A 19,140-nucleotide genomic window follows, 5' to 3' on the forward strand; every position below is an offset into this window, starting at 1 on the left:
CACATACATGTCAGAGTATTAGGAAGCAGAAAATTATCCAGGATTCCAGCTCCTCATTTCCATCCAACAATCTGGAATGGAAATGCATATCAGTGCCTGGTGATTGAGGACAGGGTTTGGCCTGGTTGGGGTATTGTCTATAGTAAACGTGCCTGCCAGCCGTTCTGTTGAGGCTTGCACAAAAATAACAACAGTATGGAAATAGTACCAGCTCGTGACCATTGACCATGAAGCCAGAGCAAGTTGAAGGAGTCAGCATCTTCAGGAGAGATGGGGGGAGAAAAGATGTTAGTGGAAACTTTAGTGGTGAAATATTTGTTTTTATGTGTTGCTGCATTATAATAGCAGGTGAATTATGCAAGGGAACCAAGGAATCAACAAGACCATAGGCAACAAGAGCATAAGGTGTTGGAGCAGAATTTGACCCATTGAGTCTGCTCTGCCATTCAACAAGACTGACCTGATAATCCTCAACTCCACTTTCCTGCCTTATCCCCATAACTCTTGATTCCCTTACTGATTAAAAGTCTGTCCATCTCAGCCTTGAACATACTTAATGACCCAGCCTCTATAGCTCTCTGCGGTAAAGAATTCCACACATTCACTACCCTCTGATAGGTGAAATTCCTTCTCATCTCTGTCTTAAATGGGTGACCCCTTACTCTGAGGTTATGTCCTCTGCTCCTAGACTCTCCCATAAGGGGAAACAAACTCTGAGCACCTACCCTGTCAATCCCCCTGAGAATCATATAATGTCTCAATAAGATTGCCTCTCATTCTTCTAAACTCTAATGAGTACAGGCCCAACCTACTCAACTTCTTATAATAAAACTCCTCCATATCCAGGATCAACCTAGTGAAGCTTCTCTGGACTGCCTCCAATGTCAGTATATCTTTCCTCAGAAAAGAGAATCAAAGCGGTTCACAGTGTGGTCTAACTAGTATAATTTTAGCAAGATGTCGCTCTTTTTATACTCCATTCCCTTTGAAATAAAGGCCAATGTTTCATTTGCCTTCCCTATTACCTGCTGAACTTGCATGCTAGCTTGTTGTGATTTATGCACAAGAGCCCCAAAACCTCTCTGTGCTACAGCAGTCTTTCCCCATTTAAATAATATCCTTTATTCTTCCTACCAAAGTGCATAGCCTCACACTTTCCTACATTATATTTCATCTGCCCACTCTCTTAACCTGTCTAACGTGAATGGCCAGAGAATTCCGGCCTTTGTGTCATCCTCATCACTTGCCTTCCCACATATTTTTGTGTCATCTGCAAATTTGGTAGTAATACTTTCACTTCCCTTGTCCAAGTCTTTAATCTATATTGCAAATAATTATGGCCCCAGTGCTGATCCCTGTGGCGTCCCATCCCAGGTTGCCATCCTGAAAATGCCACCCTTATCCCAACTCTCTGTCTTCTATCAGTTAGACAATCCTCTATCCATGCTGATATACTGCCACAACACCATGGGCTCTTATTGAGTAAGCCTTTTGTGTAGTACCTTATCAAATGCCTTTTGGTGATGGCGATCTCAGTATATTAGATCTACTGATTCTCTTTTATCTATCCCACTCGTTACCACCTCAAAGAATTCGAACAGATTTGTCAGGCATGATTTCCCCTTCATAAAGCCTTGTTTCAGTTCCCTCCTCAGACCAGGCACTCTTCAGCTGGACTTTCTGTCCTTTTCAGTGGGTGGGCAATCTAGGTGCACTTTGAGTGGCACAAACATTAACCGATGGCAGATATATTAAAAAATTTTGATCCAATGTTGGAAAATCCAGAGCATCTGCAGCCAAGGTTCTTGGCAGGCTTATCTTTACACTTGCACCAAGATGTGATTCAGTCAGACTTTCAGAAGCAATATCATCGATAGGCAAGGATTTTATTCTACAAATATGCAAATTGTTTGTAACAGGTCAGAATTCAGATGCAGATAATAATCATCAAAACATGACTTTTATCACCTCAATCAGCTTTCCGAGAGCAATGGCATTTAACAAGGATAACTATTGGCTGGACTGGAACTAAAATTACAGCTTGGGATGAGAGTTGGCTCAGGGATAGTAAACAAAAAGGAATGGCTAGTGGGTATTTCTGGATTGAAGAAATGCAATTAATGTTTCCAGAGGATTGTTATTTTTCTTTAGATAAATTATTTGGACTTGATTATGGAGCAAATATCAACACTTTCCAATGGTATAAAATAGAATACATAATTAACTGTGTAAAAGTTTGCAAGCGATTCTAGGAGCTTTGTGGATTGGACAGATTAATGTTTAATAAAATTTAATACAGAAAATTGTGGATGGACACATTTTGGAATGAAGCAAAAGGACAGGGAATAGATGCTAAATGCTAACACTTTACTCAAAGGAGTAAAACAAAAAAGATTTTAGGTTAAGATTTACAAATTTAAAGAATTGGAAACCCAAGAAATGAAACTTTTAAAATTGTGTATGAGATCCTTGGTTATATAATTGGGTTAATATGCACACTGGAGGTTTTCTTGATTATCCAAAGTCATTTCTTGGAGTAATTATGCAAATCTGTGAGGAATCTTGAATAGATCAGAAGCAATCTATTATAGAGTAAATTTTGCATTAGCTGTGAACATGAACTGTAGGACGGCATGGTGGCACTGCTGCCTCACAGTGCCAGGGACCTGGGTGGGATTCCCGGCTTGCATTACTATCTGTGCGGAGTCTGCACGTTCTCAACGTGTCTGCGTGGGTTTCCTCCAGGTGCTCCTGTTTCCTCCCACAGTCCAAGAGACAAGCTGGTTAGGTGCATTGACCATGCTAAATTCTCCTTTGGTGTACCTGAACAGGCGCCGGAGTGTGGCGACTAGGGGGTCTTCACAGTAACTTCAATGCGGTGTTCATGTAAGCCTACTTGTGACACTAATAAATAGGTAAATAAATAAACAAACAAAGTGGGCTATATGGTCCAAAGGGCCTTTTGTTTATAGTTCTCTTGTTCAAGATTATTTTCTCCTTTTTCCTCCTCCTTGTAAAGGTTGGCTTATTGAGTGGTATCAGTCTCATTGTGGGGACAATGATTGGCTCTGGAATCTTTATCTCACCTAAGGCTGTTTTATCCAACACTGGAGCAGTGGGACCTTGTTTGGTTGTCTGGGCAGCTTGTGGAGTTCTGTCAACGTTAGGTAAGCTACAGATGACACCCCATTCAATTTTTTTCTGAACGCTGGTTTTCTAACCATCTCCAAAATAAAGGGAGAACCGCAGCAAGATTAACCACATTCTTTGGAATTATAATAGTTATTTAAATTATATAAATTAAATATATATAATATATAAATTAAATTGTAATATTTTTCTTTTTTAATAAGTCAAAAAATAATTATCGATCTCACAACAGCTGAAGAAAGAAGATAATTAAATTTGGAGAGAAATAATCATTGATAAAATTAAAAGTTTTGCATCTGTCTGAGGTCCATAAAGTGTGAAAAAGTGTCTATTTTCTTAAGGCGTGAATCATACTGCTTAATTAAAATTTCTCAGCCATCAACAGTAAGCTGCTATTTATTAACAATAACCACCATCTGCAAGGTTTTAAAAAAAATGATTTCAAATAAAAATTACATGAATCACTAGTAAAATCTCCAGCCAAGTGTTGAAACATCTTTCACCTTTTCAGGGAAGATGCTGGTGTAGCGATAATATCACTGGACTCATAATCCAGTAGCCTCAGGCTAATGTTCTGGGGACATGGGTTCAAATCCCACCACAGCAGTTGATGGCATTTAAATTCAATTCATAAATCTGGAATATGTAAAGCTGGTCCCAGTGGTGACCACGAGAGCCATCATTGATTGTTGTAAAAACCCATGTCACTAATGTCTGAAAATTAATTGTAGCCACACACTGTGCATGTGTATGCTGCATGGGGAGACGATGACATAAGTAGTAATGGCACTGGACTAGAAATCCAGGCTAATGTTTTAGGGACATGGGTTCAAATCTCACCATGGCAGCTGCTGGAATTTAAATTTAATTAGTAAATCTGGAATTATAAAGGTCGTCTCAGTAATGGTGACCATGAAGCTATCAACAATTGTTGTAAAAATCCATCCCATTCAGTATTGTCCTTTAGAGAAGGAAATCTGCCACCATGACCTGGTTTGGACTCTGGGTAACCCTACTGTACACATTCATCCAGTTTGAAAAACAGCTGCTAACCATTATCTATTTCACCTGGATTTCCAAAATGCATTTGATAAGGTGCCACACAAAAGGTTAATACACAAAATAAGGGCTCCTGGATTTGGGGTGATATATTAGCATGGATAAACGATTGGTTAATGGACAGGAAGTAGACAGTAAGGATAATGGGGCACTTCAAGTTGGCAGGGTGAGACTAGCAGAATGCCACAATGATCAGTGATAGGGCCTCAACAATTTACAATCCATATTAATGACTTAGACGAACAAACAGTAATGTATCTAAGGTTGCCAGTTACACTAAGCTAGGTGGGAATGCAAGCTGTGAGGTGAACACAAAGAGGCTTCAAAGAGATATAGAAAAGTTAAGAGAGTGGCAACAAGATGGTAGATGGAGCATAATGTGGGGAAGTGTGAATTCTCACTTTGGTTGTCAGAATAGAAAAGCAGACTATTTAAAAGGCATGAAGCTTGTAAATGTTGATGTTCAGAGAGACTTGGGTGTACTTATATAAGGAACACAGAAATTTAGCATGCTGGCACAGCAAGCAATTAGAAAGGCAAATGGCATGTTGGCATTTATTGCAATGTGTTTGAAGTATAGGTTTAAAGAGAAGTCTTGCTACCATAGGGCTTTGGTGAGACCTCACCTGAAATACTTGTGCATTTTGGTCTCCACATTTAAGAAAGGATATACTTACATTGGAGAGAGTCCTGCAAAGGCTTACTATATAGGTCCCTGGGATGAGAGACTGTCCGATGACGAGAGACTGAATAAATTGGGTCTATATTTTTTAGAAGGATGAGAGATGGTCTCACTGAAATATTTAGGATTATGAAAGGACTTGACAAGTAAGATAGTGAAACGTTCTTTCCCCTGGGTGGATAATCTAGAACACAATGGCACAGTTTCAGGATAAGGTCATTTTGGACTGAGATGAGAAGAAATTTCTTTGTTCAACGGGTTGTGAATCTTTGGAATTCTCTACCCAAGAAGGTGCGAGATGCTCCATCATTCAATACATTTAACGCTGGGATGGATGGAGTATTGGTCTCTGAGGAATCAAGGGGAACAGGCAGAAAAGTACAGCTGAAGCCCAAGATCAACCATGATCCTATTGAATGGCAGAAAAGGCCTGATGCGCATCAATTGGACACGAGGCTCGAAGCTTCAGTAAAAGAAGGCTTTTATTAACTAACAATGGAGCTATCAGAACTTTAACACACTATCCCAGACTGAAGGGGTCCCGTCCGAGCAGGGAATCTTATACCTCTCCCAGGAGGCGGAGCCCGACTGGGATGTGCCACAACAGTAACAAACACAGGTGTAACAATCCCACCCTAACCCAACAGCAACATTAGTACAATCCCACAGTAACCTATATACATTCCTGTAGTACTGGCCAGCCCTGGCTCAGTACTATCCAGTGGGAACCAACGATGGTTCACCACAAGGCCGTACAGTTTTCTCTTGTTCCTATTTCATTTGTTCTTACTGCAAGCTAAATAAGCTCTCAAACTTGAAGGATTTGAATTTATCTGGAATATATCCCAAAACTGCTTGGGAACTCATCTGGTAGATATAATCATATGAAATGCAGATTCTGACGGTATTATTTTCATTTTGCTAGGTGCACTATGTTATGCTGACTTGGGAACAATGATCACAAAATCCGGTGGGGAATATGCATATCTCCTGGAAGCATTTGGTCCAATTCCTGCGTTCCTATACTCGTGGATGTGTATAGTTGTTTCAAAGCCTTCTTCCTTTGCTATTATCAGTCTGAGTTTTGCAGAATATGCAGCAGCTCCTTTCTACCCTGGCTGTGTGCCCCCACCATTAGTCATCAAATGCCTAGCTGCAGTTGCTATTAGTAAGTATTACTGTTCATGCACGGGACTCTGTATTTTTAATGATAAAACATCACCGGAGCGTTGTAAAACAAAATATCAACACCAAGTCACAGAAAGACATTATGTCAGAAGACCAAAGGCTTAGTCAAAGAGGTGGGTTTAAAACAACCACCTTAAAAGAGGGAACCGGTCTGGTCGGCGGATGATGTCCAGGTAGAGTATAGAGGATGCGCTGATAGAGGTATTCCCATTGGAATGAAGATCATGGTGTGCTTGAGGTAGAAAGATGATATCAACAATGGGATCGCTGTCAAATCCTGAAGTGGCGGAGAAATGTTCTTTGGCCCAGGAGAGTGAAGTTCTGGGCAGGAACTGGCCAACTGCAACTGAGAAAGCTAGTAGACACAGGCTAATCAGGGAACAGCAGGGGTGAAGGCTATAAGCTTATCAAAATTACCTGAAAATTGAAGAATCACGGTAGCAGATCAGAGACACAGCAGGTGAATTTTATGCTCTTGCCAGTGCTGATACATCACCTTGCTGTATAAAGAAGTTCAGGAATTTGGAGGCACAAATTTAAGAATTGTTCCAGAGCTCAGTGGGAAAAGCAGAGAGCTGACATGGTTGCACGCTGAGCATCGCTGGTTTAAAATAGCAGCTAACGTACATTTAGAGCTAAAATGCACTTATTAGAGCCAGGGGATCTTAAACAGTGGAGGAGGGGAGATTAGGAAAAGAGGCAAAGGTTGGCAGTGGATGGTCAAGGGGAGTTACACATTGAGGAACTTCCCAGTGAGTGACTGCCCAAGTCCTTTCTCCCCTACAGGAGATTTATTAAGAGTGAAAAATATCAGCTATATTGATTTGATTTGATTTATTATTGTCACATGTATTAGTATACAGTGAAAAGTATTGTTTCTTGTGCGGCATACAGACAAGCGCACCGTACATAAGGAAGGAAAGGAGAGGGTGCAGAATGTAGTGTTACAGTCATAGCTAGGGTGTAAAGAAAGATCAACTTAATATGAGGCAGGTCCATTCAAAAATCTGATGGCAGCAGGGAAGAAGCTGTTCTTGAGTCAGTTGGTACGTGGCCACAGACTTTTGTATCTTTTTCCTGATGGAAGAAGCTGGAAGAAAGTATGTCCAGGGTATGAGGGGTCCTTGATTATGCTGGCTGTTTTTCTGAGGCAGCGAGAAGTGTAGATGGAGTCAATGGATGGGAGGCTGGTTTGCGTGATGGACTGGGCTTTGTTCTGTGCTACTTTTATAAAACAAAGTTCTAAACACAGAACAAATAAGCCAAAGTAATTTCACTATTTAAAGTACACTAAGATTTAAATTGAGATTTATACTTTTTTAAAAACCCCTTAAAACTTAAATGGTGACTTCCCAATGATTTATATGTTTTTGTAATTCTGACGGGATTTAATCTTAAAGCACCGGTCACTCTTGTTTTGCTCTTCAACGCGGGAGTATGTAACAAAGGTCGGGATCAGTAGGATTAGAGACAGGTTTTAAGAATAAAAATCTCATACTTCAGTTACTACTTTGAGAATACTAAATGTGAATTCAATCTTTTTGTTTTGAACATTGAAACCTTTTTTTAACTTTTGCAGTTTTAATCACATCATTGAACACGATCAGTGTCAAACTGGCTACCTACGTTCAGAATTTTTTAACCGCTGCCAAACTGCTAATTGTTGCTGTCATCATTGTGGCTGGAATTATTCTAATTGCACAAGGTGGGATGTTATTGATTTGAGGTAATAAATATGAACAGAGAGTTACATGAAGTGCACATCGTTATATTAAATTGAATGTTGTTCTAGACATCTTCATCCATATGTGAATTTTTAAAAAATTTGTTCACCCCTGCATCTAACAGTTTAACCAACAATAATGCCAGCCTTTAAAATGAAACATTAGTGTAGCTGACCTGATGCCAATGTCACATATGTCCATTGTAACAGAGAAGAGGTTGAGAAAAAATTATAAATATACTTTTTCAGCTATTCGTCATTCTCTTTTTTCATAAGAATTTATCTGAATAACGTCATATAGACTATTTCAGTTCTAAACTCAAGTAGAAATTCTGTAGGCTACAAACGTGGATTAAGTTCTCAAACTGTGAAAACAGTATATCATTCAGGGCAAAATTTCAAAGATGTGCAGATTATGGATTGGCCATGGTAAATTGCCCCTTAGTGTCAGGGTGACTAGCAGGGTAAATACATGGGGTTATGGGGATAAGCCTGGGTGGGATAGTTGTCAGTGCAGGCTTTTGAGCTGAATGGCCTCCTTCTGCACTGTAGGGATTCTATAATTCTATTCTATGATTCTATGCAATATGAAATGTGATTGTAACCAATTTATCTATCATTCCTTTAACTATGGTCAATTTAAATAAATATTTTAATATTCTTGTTCATTGTAACTAATAAGAACTATTTTAATTCATTTGGTTTCGGAAATCTGATTTTCTCTACCTCACCTAATTGTCCAGCCAAACTAAATCTGCTAAAATGGAGTAAAATGCACTTGCAATTGCTATTGTTACAATAATGACTTGTGCATATAACTTTAACTCGAACCATTTCCCAAGGTACAATACTGGTAACATTATAAAGCCAAAATTATGATTATTAGGAGAAAGTGTATTGTAAAATATCAACAATACCTATTTTTCCCTAAAGGGTTTTTATATTTACAAATTACTCAAATCATAGAGATGGTATGGAAGTTGCAAATTGTCCTGATTGTATGACATTACTGCATGGGCACTTAGTGCTGTTCATAGTAACATTTCTCTGAGTGAAAATGTACAAATGCACATACAATAATGATAAATATCTAGTATTATTCTATAGATATTGTTGTTAAAGTACTCTGGTTATCAATGTCAATGTCTTATCAATGACATTGCTAAGGCTCATTAATGTCAATTGCATCAAGAAGGTTAAGAGAACAAAGTGATAGGTGTTAATTGTCTTTGGGTACATATAGATTGGGGAGGCACAGGCATTGTGGTGCAATGGTAGCATGTCTGACTTCAGATTAGAAGGTTACAGGCACAGGTTATTACTGGAGATTAAAATAAATACTTGAATTTAGGTAGCACTGCATTTGGAGTACTGCGTCCAGTTCTGGTCGCCGCACTACCAGAAGGACGTGGAGGCATTGGAGAGAGTGCAGAGAAGGTTTACCAGGATGTTGCCTGGTATGGAGGGTCTTAGCTATGAGGAGAGATTGGGTAGACTGGGGTTGTTCTCCTTGGAAAGACGGAGAATGAGGGGAGATCTAATAGAGGTATACAAGATTATGAAGGGTATAGATAGGGTGAACAGTGGGAAGCTTTTTCCCAGGTCGGAGGTGACGATCACGAGGGGTCACGGGCTCAAGCTGAGAGGGGCGAGGTATAACTCAGACATCAGAGGGACGTTTTTTACACAGAGGGTGGTGGGGGCCTGGAATGCGCTGCCAAGTAGGGTGGTGGAGGCAGGCACGCTGACATCATTTAAGACTTACCTGGATAGTCACATGAGCAGCCTGGGAATGGAGGGATACAAACGATTGGTCTAGTTGGACCAAGGAGCGGCACAGGCTTGGAGGGCCAAAGGGCCTGTTTCCTGTGCTGTACTGTTCTTTGTTCTTTGCATCAAAAAAGTTCAGAAGAGGTTGTTTTGGAGTGCAGTAACAATTGTCATGTAGGCAGAGGTTGTAGCCATTCTGCAACGACAATGAGATGAATGAACAGGTTTTTATTGACAGTATTCGTTGAGTGACAAACGTTCATTCTTACTCTGCTTCAAATAATGATATGGGTGTTTTTTTTAAACTTTCCCCTTAAACAAGCAAAGAGAACATTTTTAAAAGATGGATTTAGACAATACTGGTGCTGCTGCATCATTACTCATTCTCGGTTCCCCTGTGGTGCACCTTGCAATTGTAATCATTTCTGAAATACTAATAAGTGACATTCATTGTGATTTTTAGTAAGATGCAAATAATGCATCAGTCAAGTATATAAATGCAAAGTAACAATGTTTCAATATAATGCACATTCATCTCTGCAGGACATACACAGAATTTTGAAAATTCCTTTGATGGAGCCAAAACCTCCTTTGGTTCTATTAGTTTGGCATTTTATAGTGGACTTTGGTCTTATGATGGATGGTAAGAGACGTTTTCAATGTTGTTATATGATTAAATGGATGTGTATATATCAGTGATATGATGTGAGGGGTGACTTGATTGAAATATGTAAAATCCTGAATGGTATTGAAAGGTGGATGTGGAAAGGATGTTTCCTTTTGTGGGTGAGTCCAGAGCTAGGGGGCATTGTTTTAAAACTAGGGGTTACTCTTTTAGGACAGAGATGAGGAGAATTTATTTCTCTCAGGGTTGTGAGACGTTGGAACACTCTGCTTCTGAAGATGGGGGTCATTGAATCTATTTAATGTGGTGGTAGATAAATTCTTGATAGGCAAGGGAATCAAAGGTCATCAGAAGTAGATAGGAATGTGGAATCTGAAATGCAAACAGATCAGCCAGGATCTTATCAAATAGCAGGCCAGGCTCCACAGGCTGAATTGCCTACTTTTGCTCCTATTTCATATTTTTAAATAATTCATTCATTGGATGTGCTGGCCATTAAGACTTTGGTCTTAATTTGTTTATTGACATTTCCTAATTGCCCTTGAGAAGTCTGCGGTGATCTGCCTTCTTGAACTGCTGCAGTCCATGTACTGTAGCCACTTCAGCAGTGCTGGGGGGCGGGGGGTGTTCCAGGATTTTGACCCAGCAACAGTGAAGGAAAGGCGATATATTTCCAAGTCAGGATGCTGAGTGGCTTGGAGGGTAATTGCAGGTGGTGGTATCAACTGCCCCTGTCCTTCTAGATTGTAGTGGTCGTAGGTTTGGAAGGTGCTGTTTAAGAAGTCTTGGTGAATTCCTGCAGTGCATTTTCATACGTTCTTATATCAAATGCTTAACCAAAATATACATTTTATTAATGATCTCTGCTATCAAATTTAGATACTATAAAATCTCTGACCATTTTTAGAAGTGCTCACAATATTTAAAGGTATCTGGCGCCGGAACTCAATATCATTAACAAAGATATATATTATGCTTAAATCTGTACTTTCCAGGAATCAACTCAACTTTGTAACAGAGGAACTGAAGAATCCCTTCAGGTAGGATAATACTACAGTTTTAGCATTCAAGATTATATAAAACAGAGGAATCTTTTTTTAAAGACACACATTTTGACTATATCAAGCAGAAACTGAAAATTGCAAATCTGCCGGCTAGATTGCAATCCCTCCCTACTCCCATCCATCAATCACAGGCCAGCAGTTTTCCATTGCAACCAGTTCCGGCAATCCAGGATCAATGAAGGACCCATAGGTGATGTTGCGGTGGGAGTTATGCGAGGGGGGGATTTCATGGCAGGTAGAATATTTGATGAGGTATCCCGCTGGGAGTCCACAAGCAAAGCCAACAGGGATGTGTGAGGAAAGGGGGAATCGCATCAGTAACAGGAGAGGAAGGGATCAATTTGCTCAGCTGGCTGGATAGCTGAAGTGTAGTTTAGTTTATTTATTAGTGTCACAAGTAGGCTTACATTAACACTGCAATGAAGTTACTGTGAAAATCCCCTAGTCGCCACACTCCGGCGCCTGTTTGGGTACACTCAGGGAGAATTTAGCATGGCCAATTCGCCTAACTAGCGCGATGTTCGGACTGTGGGAGCAAACCAGAGCACCCGGAGGAAACCCATGCAGACATGGGGAGAACGCGCAGACTCCGCACAGACAGTGACCCAAGCCGGGAATCGAATCTGGGTCCCTGGCGCTGTGAGGCAGCAGTGCTAACTACTGTGCCACCGTGCCAAAGTGTGGTACAGAATAATGCTGACAGCTTGGGTTCAATCCTCGGAGCAGCTGAGGTTGTCTGGAGTCTTACTTCATTGGAATATTATGGGTACACACTTTAATTAGCAACTGTAGGACAACAATGACATTACGCAAAGAGCCAGGAAGTTGATTGGAAAGTGGGGGAGTAGAATACGATATAATAGGAAAATTAGACACCTGAATACACCTTTATAAGAGATAGGATTTATAATCACCTAGAAAGGAATAATTTGATTAAGGATAGTCAGCACGGTTTTGTGAAGGGTAGGTCATGCCTCACAAACCTTATTGAGTTCTTTGAGAAGGTGACCAAAGAGGTGGATGAGGGTAAAGCGGTTGATGTGGTGTATATGGATTTCAGCAAAGCATTTGATAAGGTTCCCCATGGTAAGCTTTTGCAGAAAATACGGACACATGGGATTGAGGGTGATTTAGTGGTTTGGATCAGGAATTGGCTAGCTGTAAGAAAACAGAGGGTGGTGGTTGATGGGAAATATTCATCCTGGAGTTCAGTTACTAGTGGTGTACCGCAAGGATCTGTTTTGAGGCCACTGCTGTTTGTCATTTTTATCAATGACCTGGATGAGGGCGTAGAAGGATGGATTAGTAAATTTGCGGATAGCACTAAAGTCGGTGGAGTTGTAGACAGTGCGGAGGGAAGTGGCAGGTTACAGAGGGACATAGATAAGCTGCAGAGCTGGGCTGAAAGTTGGCAAATGGAGTTTAATGCGGAAAAGTGTGAGGTGATTCACTTTGGAAGGAGTAACAGGAATACAGAGTACTGGGCTAATGGTAAGATACTTGGTAGTGTGGATGAACAGAGGGATCTGGGTGTCCATGTGCATAGATCCCTGAACGTTGGCACCCAGGTTGATAGGGTTGTTAAGAAGGTGTATGATGTGTTGGCTTTTATTGGTAGAGGGATTGAGTTTCGGAGCCAGGAGGCCATGCTGCAACTATACAAAACTCTGGTGTGGCCGCACTTGGAGTATTGCGTACAGTTCTGGTCGCCGCATTACAGGAAAGATGTGGAAGTGTTGGAAAGGATGCAGAGGAGATTTACCAGGATGTTGCCTGGTATGGTGGGAAAATCGTATGAGGAAAGGCTGAGGGACTTGAGGTTGTTTTTGTTAGAGAGAAGAAGGTTAAGAAGTGACTTAATAGAGGCATACAAGATGATCAGAGGATTAGATAGGGTGGATAGTGAGAGCCTTTTTCCTCGGATGGTGATGGCTAACACGAGGAGACATAGCTTTAAATTGAGGGGTGAGAGATATAGGACAGATGTTAGCGGTAGGTTCTTTACTCAGAGAGTAGTAAGGGCGTGGAATGCCCTGCCTGCAGCAGTAGTGGACTTGTCAACATTAAAAGCATTCAAATGGTTATTGGATAAACATATGGATGATATTGGAATAGTGTAGATTAGAGGGGCTTTAGATTGGTTTCACTGGTCGGCGCAACATTGAGGGTCGAAGAGCCTGTACTGCGCTGTAATGTTCTATGTTCTATGTTCTATGAAGGGAGAGAGAATGGGAGCAGTGAAGATGTACATTGGTACAAGCGAGGAGAAGGAGCATGAGATGTGTGAGAGTAGAGATATAAAGTAATCTCCCAGAAGAGAGGTGGGTTAGGACCAGTAAGAGATAGATCCTGCAGATTAACGGAGATTAGGAGCAGGAGGAGAGCAGTGTTGCCTTCAATGTGTATTTGTCTGCAGAAATCTGGACTTTACCTCATATTGAAATAAATAGGCTGCTCACACCTTTGTGAAAGTTTAATTGGCATTTAATATGTAAACCCCCACGAACATAAAACGTTGTTTTATGTATTTGTTCTTGGGATCATGGATGTTGTTTTCAAGGCCAACATTTATTTTCCATTTCTAATTTCCCTTCAGATGGTGATTGTGAGCTTCTTTCTCGAACTCCTGCTCTCCATCTGATGTTAGTTCACCCACAATACTGTTTAGAGGGGGTGTTCCGAGAATTTTGACCCAGCCACAGTGAAGGAATGGCAAAATAATTCAAAGTCAGGATGGTGTGTGGCTTGGAGAGGAACTTGCAGGTGGCGTCAATCCCATGTATCTGCTGCCTTTGTGCATCTAGATGGCAGAGGTCATGGATGTAGAAGGTGCTGTTGAAGGAGCCTCGACGAGTTTCTGCAGTATATTCTGTAGATGGTACACACTGCTGTCTGTGCGCTGATGATGGAGGGAATGAATACTTAAGTTGGTGGATGAAGTGGCAATCAAGTGAGCTGCTGTGTCTTAAATGATGTTGAGCTTCTTGATTGTTGTTGGAGCTGCACTCATCAAGGCAAGTGGAGAGTATTCCTTTACACTCCTGATTTGTGCCTTGTAGATGGTGGACAGGCTTTAAGGAGTCAGGAGGTGAATTACTCACCACAGACTTACCAACCTCTGATCTACCCTAGTGGCCACAATAAACATGTTGCTAAACCAGCTCAATTTCTGGGAATGGTAACACTAGAATATTTTTGGTGGGGGATTCAGCGATGCAGGCAGTTGAATGTCCAGAGGAGATGGTTGGATTCTCTTTTCACTGGGGATGTCCATTGCCTGGCAGTTGTGTGGCATGAAAGTTACTTGCCTTTATTAGCCCAAGCCTGAATTTTGTCCAGGTTTTGCTGCATCTGTACATGGACTGCTTCTGTATCTGAGGAATCGTGAATGGTACTAACTACTGTACAATCATCAGCAAACATCCCAGCTTTTGACTGGAGAGAAGGTCATTGATGAAGCAGCTGAAGACAGTTTACCCTGGGATACGACCCTGAGAAACTCCTGCAGCAATTTCCTGGAACTGCAATAATTGGCCTCCAACAACCACAACCATCCTCTTCTGTGCCTGGTATGGTTCCAGCCCATTCTCCCCATTCAGCATTCTCATTTAGTTCATTTAGTTCAATTTTGCTAGGGCTCCTTGATGTCAGACTTGGTTAAATGTCAAGGATAGGACCTCACCTCAGAGGATTTTGTAGCCTGCCTAGTACAAACAAAACTATTCACAAGGGGATACTATTGTTACACTCTCGGTTTTTGCTATTAGATATTTAGCAGCACAGATACACTCTTGGATGCAAGACATCTAGATCATTTCTAACAACATTCAACTTTTCAGCAGTTCAATAAAGAATCTGTGATTATTTTTAAGAATGTTTGAGAACAACTTTGAAGAGTGTTACAATCCCTGTTGATGTTATAACTGGACGGGAAGATTCCAGAATGGAACACAGTCTCAAAAGACCGTAACTTATACTTCTGTAATAAAACATGGAGGAGCAGAGTCACCAGATTGCTAATTAGTTTTAGCAACAAGAAAAAAGGCATTTATTAAACATGAAAAATTGGGTTATTGCTCCCTCCGATGCTTAACAAATACACACAGATTTTAAGATTAGCACAGATTGCAAAGTACATCTTAAGCTACAATGGTCTCAGTAACACAAAGTCCTTTTAAGCACACAGAGTGGCTGTGGTCAAATACACGCAGTCTGTTCTGAACCCAAAATGAAAGCTATAAGATGAGGAGCTAGAGGGTGAAGGCACAGATGCAGACACAAAGAGAAAGCAGACAGAGGCAGAAAGAGGAACACAGATAATCGCTGTGAGAAGAAGCGGCCAAATCACTCTCAGGAAGAGTTCAATTTTTCTGTTTGGCAGGAAAGGGGATGCAAACTCTTGGAGGTACTATGCGAGCTGGTTAAAAAGGTTTAATACTTAAAGCTATGTGAATAGCTCAGCGAAGCTAAAGAGCTGGGTGTTTTCCTAGAACCAGCCAAATGAATGTTATTGGTTGGTCAGTTGAAAACTCTGGAAAGCTACACCATTTGGGTTGTCATGACCCATGGGAGAAAGGGTTTGTGTAATCGTGCCTCGCTGATAATCAGACCTGCAAAACCTAAAGGTGAAAGCTGTTGTTGGATAGGACTCTTGACATACCCTGCATAAATGAAAAACAAACATATTGTGGAACTACTACGTGGTGAGACGTGTCTGTGGGGAGTGATGTGAATGCTTGTGATGATGTAAAATGTATCTTTGCTTTATAGATTATTTAAAGCGAAATTTGTCTTTATATCTGTAGGATAATTTACTATTCATGTTATTCATGTTTAATTTTCATTGCGTCTGATGTGTGTTAAATTACAAGTTACTTAAGTGGAATTTTGTTCATAATTTCTTCACTGGGGGATCATTTAGTAAATTTGGTTATTCTGTTTTACTGTTACAATCCCTGTGGGGAACTGAGTGACAGTAGCAATATTTCCAGGAGAACACTTATTCAGGCTCAAAACACACAATATAATATGATGTAGAAATTAAAATGGGGACAATTTTACAGTGGCTGTTTGCATGCATACAGAAAACAAATACAATTTAAGCAGTTTACAGCTTGGAATACATGAGTTGTTATATGGGAGTTGGATTGGCATATCGGCTTGTCACTGTAGCTGTGGTATTGCAGAACGGTAACTGCGGCAAGGCATATATGTTATTACTGATGCTGCGTAATTCTAGAAAAGCTAGTTTAATCAATGTTTGGCAATCAAAATACCATCAAAAACTAGAAAAATATTTTATCATTAATTAAAATGCGCATGAGCACTTCTTGGCAGTATTGTTTTGATTTGTGTAAGGGAATAATTTACAAGGTTTGAAGTTAATTATTCTAATGGGAGTTAATGATCTTTGTTTGGCAGGAGTTTACCGCTATCCATCATCATTGGCATTCCCTTAGTCACTGTTTGTTACATCCTGGTTAATGTAGCATATTTCACCACGCTGACCCCTGCAGAGCTTCTGCAGTCCTCTGCTGTTGCAGTGGTGAGTATTTTTTTAGCTGTTAATCTGTCCACAAGTTGTAGAAATTAAAGAAGCGCTGAACTCGATTGTGAAATTCTTTCCAGACATCAGTCAAAAGCAAACAGTAGCGTTTCAAAGTTTTCTAAGTTTATGCGGCTGGAATTTTACGGAGGGTTGGACACTACAGCAGCCTTAAAAAATAATTGGCGGGACCCCGATCTGGAAGTTCCACCCCTATTTTGGACAGATCCCATTTTTGCCAGTAGGAGAAAGGAGGAAAGGCGTGACGCCACATGCAGGAAACCCAAAGTCAGCAGGGTCACACATGTACAGTTTATAGACCGTATCCTGCAGTGTGGGAGTTACAAAGCTTTAGATTGGTCATAAATATCCTTGAAGGGCCAATGAGGTCTGTTCAACTGTCAAGTTATTTCAATGGCCAGCCCTTTGAAAATACATAGAGCAAAAACTGCCAGCCTGAGAGTTGAAAAAATTTGTTCTAGCAGGTCCAAAACTATTTCTTTAGATAACATTATGTAGTACCTGTTAATTCTCAGATACTTTCGACCAGTTTGCTTACTCTAAGGTTTTACCCCGGTGTCCTTATTTGCAAGATGGACAAAGGACAAACACAAATAAAGGTTCAACAAGTTTATTAATAATAACACTATTAACCCTTAAATTACTCATAAAACAAGAGGAAAATCCCAGCAGATTCAAGTATACTACCTGTAAAGATAGTTTGGTTGAACTGCAGGCCCAATTCTCTGAGTCCCTCTGATCCGTCGTCACGAAGGTGAGTCTCGATGGCAGCTTCTTCCTTCCGTCCTTCTTCGGTCAGTCTTCCGAATGGGCAAGGCCGTCTCCTTAATCAGGTCTTCGCTCCTGTGTGTCTCAAAGTGTGTCCCTTTATCCCCCAGCCTGCTTGCCTTTCCAGAAACTTCTCTGGCTTCCAGCCAATGAGGTGCCAGGAGGGGGTTCCAATACCCAGTGGGTTTCTTGTTGTGTGCCTGACAGGACACAAGGGTCAGCCCCCCAGGTGTCCCATCTCCATGCTGTTGCTTACATGTAACTTATCAGATAAGGTATCTACAGGAACTCTTGGTGACAGAAAGTCTGGCCCGATCTGAGCTTCTAACAATAGGCCGGTGCATTTCAATGAGGTGCAATGATCTCCTGCTAAGTATCAGTAACGACCTTTGATGGGTGGTTGATGGGTCAGGCGCAGACACGTTTGTGTATTTGTACAATTGGCCTGCCTGAGGTTTGACTGTGTTTGATTTTAATATGCCCAATTCTTTAATTTAGGATATCCAATTTTATCAGCCTTAAAACTAGGCCCTGTTTATATCACCACAATTAAGGGCTATCATTATAGCATTATGCATGTTTAGCTGCTTCTCACAAGCTGTCATTCTCACAGTTGTAAATTCACAGTTTGATTGACAACTTCAAAGAAGTTATTAAAATATTAACTGTCTTTGATGTGGGATTATAGTACAAATGTTTGTTCTTATAAGACATTAAGTACTTGAGATTTATATGTATTGAATGGGCTTTCATGAATATGGGACTTCTGTATAAAGTGAAATGTGATAGATACTTATAACTTAATTTTATTTCATCTTAGCGTAGCTCCTGAGATCTGCTTATGGTGGTTATTGGGTGAGTTTGCATGGAGGGTGTAAGAGGAAAGCATGGTTTGTGGTGGATCATGGATTTGCATGATTTGGCACTAAGTTGGCATTGGATCTTTAAGGGCCTATGAGGATGTGTGAGGATTCAGGAGTTGGCAGTGTATTGGCATAGGGCTATATGGGGCAATGGGATGGGTGATATGGATTGGCCTAGGGGTACGAGAGACCATTGAGAGTAGGAGGGGGATATGGGTTGGTACAAATTCTCATTGTAAGGAGAGTGGGTGAGAGGTGAGGACCTTATGTTTTAAAAATCAACTGGGTTGAAGTCCCAGAGAACCGAGGGAAACTTGTAAGCGGGAAACTTGTAAGCAGCAAACCTCTGCAGCTGGCAATCCCATTGGCTGCCTCTGACCTGTGTCCAGTGATAGTAGGCCTAACTCCATCCCTCACTTATGGCTATCCCCCAAAATGAAAATTGTCCCATTTTGGGCACTTAGTCTAATGTCTCATCCAAAAGACAGCAACACAGACAACGGAGTGCTCCCTCACTGCACTGTAATGTCAGCTTTGATTTTTATGGTTAACCCCTGGATTGGAACTTAAGTCAGAATCTTCTGACTCATTGTTGAGAGTGATGCCAACTGAGCCATGGCTACCATGAGTTGGTCCTCTCCTCACGAACATAACAAACTATAAAAGGGTACAGTAACCCTTC

The 19,140-nt window shown here is 40.8% G+C and overlaps 1 protein-coding gene across 2 annotated transcripts in view; it reads left to right on the forward strand.

Moving 5' to 3' along the window:
• The window catches only part of slc7a9 (solute carrier family 7 member 9), a 63,404-nt gene that overhangs the window by 21,131 nt on the left and 23,133 nt on the right, over positions 1 to 19,140 (forward strand). For both annotated transcript variants that reach the window (XM_078210778.1, XM_078210779.1), the window contains exons 3-8: positions 3,020 to 3,167; positions 5,817 to 6,059; positions 7,659 to 7,784; positions 10,116 to 10,215; positions 11,193 to 11,237; positions 16,683 to 16,806. In XM_078210778.1, coding sequence (XP_078066904.1) covers positions 3,020 to 3,167; positions 5,817 to 6,059; positions 7,659 to 7,784; positions 10,116 to 10,215; positions 11,193 to 11,237; positions 16,683 to 16,806 — 786 coding nt within the window. The remainder of the gene's footprint in view (positions 1 to 3,019; positions 3,168 to 5,816; positions 6,060 to 7,658; positions 7,785 to 10,115; positions 10,216 to 11,192; positions 11,238 to 16,682; positions 16,807 to 19,140) is intronic.

This window comes from Mustelus asterias, chromosome 4 (genome assembly GCF_964213995.1).
Source record: "Mustelus asterias chromosome 4, sMusAst1.hap1.1, whole genome shotgun sequence".
NCBI lineage: Eukaryota > Metazoa > Chordata > Chondrichthyes > Carcharhiniformes > Triakidae > Mustelus > Mustelus asterias.